The sequence below is a fragment of the Panicum virgatum genome, chromosome 9K (genome assembly GCF_016808335.1).
Source record: "Panicum virgatum strain AP13 chromosome 9K, P.virgatum_v5, whole genome shotgun sequence".
NCBI classification, from domain to species: domain Eukaryota; kingdom Viridiplantae; phylum Streptophyta; class Magnoliopsida; order Poales; family Poaceae; genus Panicum; species Panicum virgatum.
In genome coordinates, this window is record NC_053144.1 from 48,151,221 (window position 1) to 48,156,613 (window position 5,393).

A 5,393-nucleotide genomic window follows, 5' to 3' on the forward strand; every position below is an offset into this window, starting at 1 on the left:
CTGAAAAAAAAATAAAGAAGAAGAAAAAGCTACTGTCCATTATCCTGCCACGACGGCCCGGCCGATGGACGATCCCCCACGAGTAGAGATATTTCCCCCACGCCCCTGCTGCATCATATCCCCATTATTGATCATGCCCGTCAAGTGTCAACACGCAATTGCTGATTTGCTGAACGACCGGCTGCGGCCGAGATCACATTCGTTCCCGTCCGTCCATCCGTGGATCGGAGGAGCTGAGCTATAGTAGCTAGCTTCCGCCTCCGCTAGCTAGAGGATCCCAGTGGGCTGCTTCCTGAGAGCGACATGCATGCTCACATGAGCTCAAGCCCTATCATTCGTCGCCCCCGCGGGCCCCACCCCACCACCCCTCTCCACATCGAGCGATCGATCCCTCTCGCTCTCGATCGCCTTCTTCTCCCCACCGGCATCGAGCTAGCTAGTAGTAGAATGCTAGATGCCTCCTCATCTTCCTCCTTAAGAAACCATATGCTGGGGCGCTGCCTGTGTCGTCGTTGCTCTTCCCAACCTTTCCCCTCCCTATCTCATGTACACATGATGCCTACTGATCTGCACATACAGATACAGTGCCTTTGCTGAAAATCTTGCAAACCGCGTACACCAGATCAACAAGCAGGCAGCAGCAGCAACCTCCAAGTGCTCCCGAGCTAGATCCCAACCTTCACTATCTTTGATCTCGCCGATCCTCTCGAAATAGCACTCCAATTCTAGCAGCCAATCATCTGCTGTCCTAGCTAGTTCAACGGATCAGCCGTATCCCCATATAATATTGAGATAATCTAACCCTAAACCCCTTCTGGCTTCCTGTTAAAGAATAGTTGCAGCATATAGTACCGCTACATACCTCCAGATCCCTGCCCGAGTAGCATACTAGTCAAAGTCAACAGCAGCTACAGCAGCACCGGAGCGCGGGAGCGCCCCGACCATGGAGTTCACGCCCGCGCACGGCGGCGGGGTCGAGGATTCCGAGAGGGCTCGCGGCGGCGGCGGCGCGGCGTGGGTGGAGAAGGAGCACATGTTCGAGAAGGTGGTGAGCCCCAGCGACGTGGGGAAGCTCAACCGCCTGGTCATCCCCAAGCAGCACGCGGAGCGCTACTTCCCCGCGCTGGACGCGTCGGCGGCGGCGGCCGCGGCCGCGGCGGGCGCCGGCAAGGGGCTGGTGCTCAGCTTCGAGGACCGGGCGGGGAAGGCGTGGCGGTTCCGGTACTCGTACTGGAACAGCAGCCAGAGCTACGTGATGACCAAGGGGTGGAGCCGCTTCGTCAAGGAGAAGCGCCTCGGCGCCGGGGACACCGTCCTCTTCTCGCGCGGCGCCGGCCAGGGCCCCGCGCGCGGCCGCCTCTTCATCGACTTCCGCCGCCGCCGCCAGGACCTCGCGTTCCTGCCGCCGCCGCTGGCGTCGGCGCAGCGCTTCATGCCGCTCTCGTCCGTGCCCATCTGCCCGTGGCAGGACTACGGCGCGTATGGGTACGGCGCCTCCGCTCCGGCGGCGCCCAGCAGCCGGCACGTGCTCTTCCTGCGCCCGCAGGTGCCGGCCGCCGTGGTGCTCACGTCGGTGCCTGTGAGCGTCGCGGCATCCACGGTGGAGGCGACAAGCAGGTCGAAGCGCGTCCGCCTGTTCGGGGTGAACCTCGACTGCCCGCAGGACGGCGAAGGCGGCGGTGACAGAGTCACCAGGACGGCGTCGACGCTGCTGCAGCAGCTGCCCTCGCCATCGTCGTCAACATCCTCCTCGACGGCAGGGAAGGATGCGTGCTCTTTGGATCTTGGACTGTGAAGAGAACCAACAGGCAAGCACAGAAGAAAGGGGAGAAATTGAGACTAGCAACGACGCACTGACACGCGAGCTGATCAAGATCAGGGCAATGGGCGCGCGGAGCAGCTGGTATATAGCTCCAGTACTGCATCTGCATGTATAATTGATGATGGAGATAACTATTTCTTGATATATATATATATATATATATATATATATATATATATATATATATATATATATATATATATATATCTTGCTCATATTAATTCACCTGCTTTCCTGAACTAATGTGTGGCTTTTTCTCTGTTCATTGAGTCTTATTTGGACAATATGGTATCTTGCTCAGTGTAATTGTACATATTCTGAATTTCTGACCAAGTTCAGTAAACTAAGAACTGCACTGTGCACTCTGCAATCTTCATATGATAACAATTAATCCCCATTGTGAGTGTATCTTACTGTGTTTGGGTCATGTAAATTTTTAGTTTAATTTCTTGAAGCACCCTCCGGGCAAGTTCACAAGGCTCTTCTCCCAAAGCAAGGTAGCAGAGGCAGTTATTGGATGACTGGATCAGGTCAGGTCCGTCAGACTCTAGTCTTTCTCATGGATATCTAGTATACTCTACTCCTGTATCCTCATCTCTGCAGCTGTATTATCCTTCTTGGCTTGGTTCTTGTGCAATTCTTTCTCTGCTGCCAGGGTGCAGGCTGCTGCATCTGATATTCTGGTCCGTTTCTGCTTCTATTGCTGCATTTTGTAGCTCTGTAGTTCGTACAAGGTTCAAGCTAGAGACATCATCGTGCTGGCTCAGTTCTTAAACATTAAATTTCCTGCTAATGCATGCATACATGCATGTTTCAGAAAGTATATGATGCCTTCAACCATGCTGCACATACAGTAATAATGTGCTTATTAGGTGGATTAAATTAGGGAATCAGTATTTCAAAACCGAGGAGAGAACACAGCAAATGTGGTTGCATGCAAATACTTCAAAATTAATAGAAACATTGTGTAGAAAGTTTAGGAATACTATTGAATACAAAGAAGTGCCGTCTGTATTCTTCTATTTACAGTACAAAAGTTATCTTTATTTGAGACTTCCATACCAGGATATACACTAAAACAGTTGGAACCGCACATATATGTCGATCGTGAAACTTTTTTGTCGTGTCACCTACAATCCTAAATAATATAAAAAGGTATGTTCTGCAAAAACAATACTTGAGTTAAATTATTAATTTATATTTATGGCCACATTAATATCCATTGTTGTACTCACTACAAAGCTGCATGAGAAATTTGTCCCTTGGTCTTCTAGATGCTGAAAAAAGGTAGATATTCTTTGGGTAAACATTATGAAGTCTAGGTCTCCAAGGTCTAAACCATGCCCACTCTAAGAACTAATCAAAGAAAGGACACTACTTGTATTCCAGTGGTCTTCCTTCAGGCTCGAGAACTTTTTCCTGTGATCCATTCAGATTTCATTGAATTCTTCTCATATTTGTTTGTCTAGCTAGATCTGTGCGTGCTCTAGTATTATCATCTTTTATATTTTAATATGCACCAGGGCATCGCATAAAGGTTGCTGGTCCTCAAATATAGGTACGGCTCTTATTCAGATTGTCTTATATATAGGACTGCCTACATAGTAACCTTGTGTACATCTTCACAATTCGGAAGCCTATAATTATGATAAAATATGGTGATCAATTATAACTTCCAACGGAGACAATAAGGATTATGTTGAAATTTATTTGCTCCGATCCTAACCACCATAAGGACATCGTGTGACATATTTGCTCGCTAGAGTGTCATTATCTTAATTATCAATATAGTTGGTGTAGTATGGACCATCCTATCATAGATCTATAAAAAAACAGATTATATAATATGAAACCGCGAGTCTTTAAAGCAAAAGTATTTAAAGAATCACAGGGTTGAAACCCTGTTTATTTATTTATTATCCTTCATGATGTGTTTCATGAATTTTTACAGATACATAGTAATTTTAAAAGCCAAACTGAAAATGCTAGGCATCATGGTTTCAATTGGCCTTATAAAAGTTGAACAAGCAGCATGCATGTACTATTTAGAATATATTAATTGGTACTTACGTTATTTAAAGTTCTTGCTTACTTTAACTATTTAATTAAGTGATACAAAAATAATATTGTTTATACTCAGGATAGTAATTAACATTTATCGTTGTTTATTTTGTTTTGTTAAATTAAACAAGCTCTAATCTAATAGCCATCACATCTATCCAAATGGGATCTACCGCGTGTGACACATGCATTATGCTATACATGTATCTTGTATTATCTTAGCTATATCTCTTAGTGTTGTCTATCTCACATATATAGCCTGCGGCAAGGTACCTATAGTTGCAAATTTCAGCCAAACAGGTCCACAACTCCTAAACTATACTTAATTGCGCTTCAGTGTGGTCTAGAATTGGTCCAATGCAAGCTAGCTTAAGAGCGAGAAGAGACATTTCAAGGATCTTTCTGAGGGCAACATATAGATCGTACAGGCAGAGATGGCCCTGCAAGCATGGAATACAAAATCGCTCGATAATCGCGATTATCGGTGAAATTTACCGTTACCGATGTTGACTGATAAACGTTATCAATTGATTTTTCGATGGATTTCAATCCAAATTTCAAAAATTCAAAAAAATTTATAACTAGTGTGGAAAAAATTCTATAAAAAACTAGAGCCTCTCTATAGTCTAGAATGATGTCACATATTAAAAACAACCACCGTTTGCTTAGACAAAAAAATGTTTCCAATACTAAAGCCTGATAATTGATGCAAATCCATCGATAATCAATGCAAATCAGTTGATATTCAACAATTTTGGTTGATTTTCTATTTCCTTTCACCAACTTGACCAAATATGCATGGGGTATTTACTATATTGTTGTATATTATGCTACAAATGGATGGTTATACTGATAATTTACAATGTAGACTAGTGTTAAATATTAGTGGTGGGAAGAAAGACTTCAATGTTGACTTGTTGTTAAATCGGTTAGGATACAATAGGCTTCAATGTTGACTATAATATGTATGCTTATACTAAAAAAAACTATGTCTAAATGTCTAATTGGTTTACATAATTATTATATAAAAAAGTGTCATTTATGAAAAATGGATGTTTTAAGTGTCTTTCTGTATGAATTATGGATGTGGTCATATGAGTCTGTTACCAATTTGCATAAAACTTGTGTCAATTTATGCTAATATGGACAATGTGGTTTGTATGGACTATGTACTTTTTTGTATTTATGTGCAATTTCATTTGGTGTATGTCTATTTGTGTGGTTTGCATAATTATACATAACATGGATATATGTAATATGTATCTATAGTTTATTCAATTTATGTCCAAAATATATGTACATGTTTATTTCTAATGCAATTCTATCGTAAGCTACGTATGTATGTATAATTTACCTTATAAAATACCATACATAACAAACCAAATAAAAATACTATAAAAATTTCTATTTTCCATCTGCTAAATACATTTCTCAGCCGAATTTTCGATAAATCGACCGATTTGCATCGATTATCAATGATAAATCATTGATTATCGATATTTGAATTTGA

General features: G+C 43.0%; 1 protein-coding gene across 1 annotated transcript; it reads left to right on the forward strand.

Annotated features, from left to right (window-relative positions):
• The first annotated feature begins 213 nt into the window (after positions 1-213).
• LOC120651844 (putative B3 domain-containing protein Os10g0537100) lies at positions 214-1,973 on the forward strand. The gene has a single exon (XM_039929482.1). It carries the CDS (start codon positions 944-946, stop codon positions 1,793-1,795), a length of 852 nt encoding a protein of 283 aa, XP_039785416.1. The 5' UTR covers positions 214-943; the 3' UTR covers positions 1,796-1,973.
• The last annotated feature ends 3,420 nt before the right edge of the window (positions 1,974-5,393 follow it).

What these genes read in the sequence shown, in the direction of transcription:
- LOC120651844 (XM_039929482.1), top strand. Translation starts at nt 944, where the DNA reads ATGGAGTTCACGCCCGCGCACGGCGGCGGGGTCGAGGATTCCGAGAGG.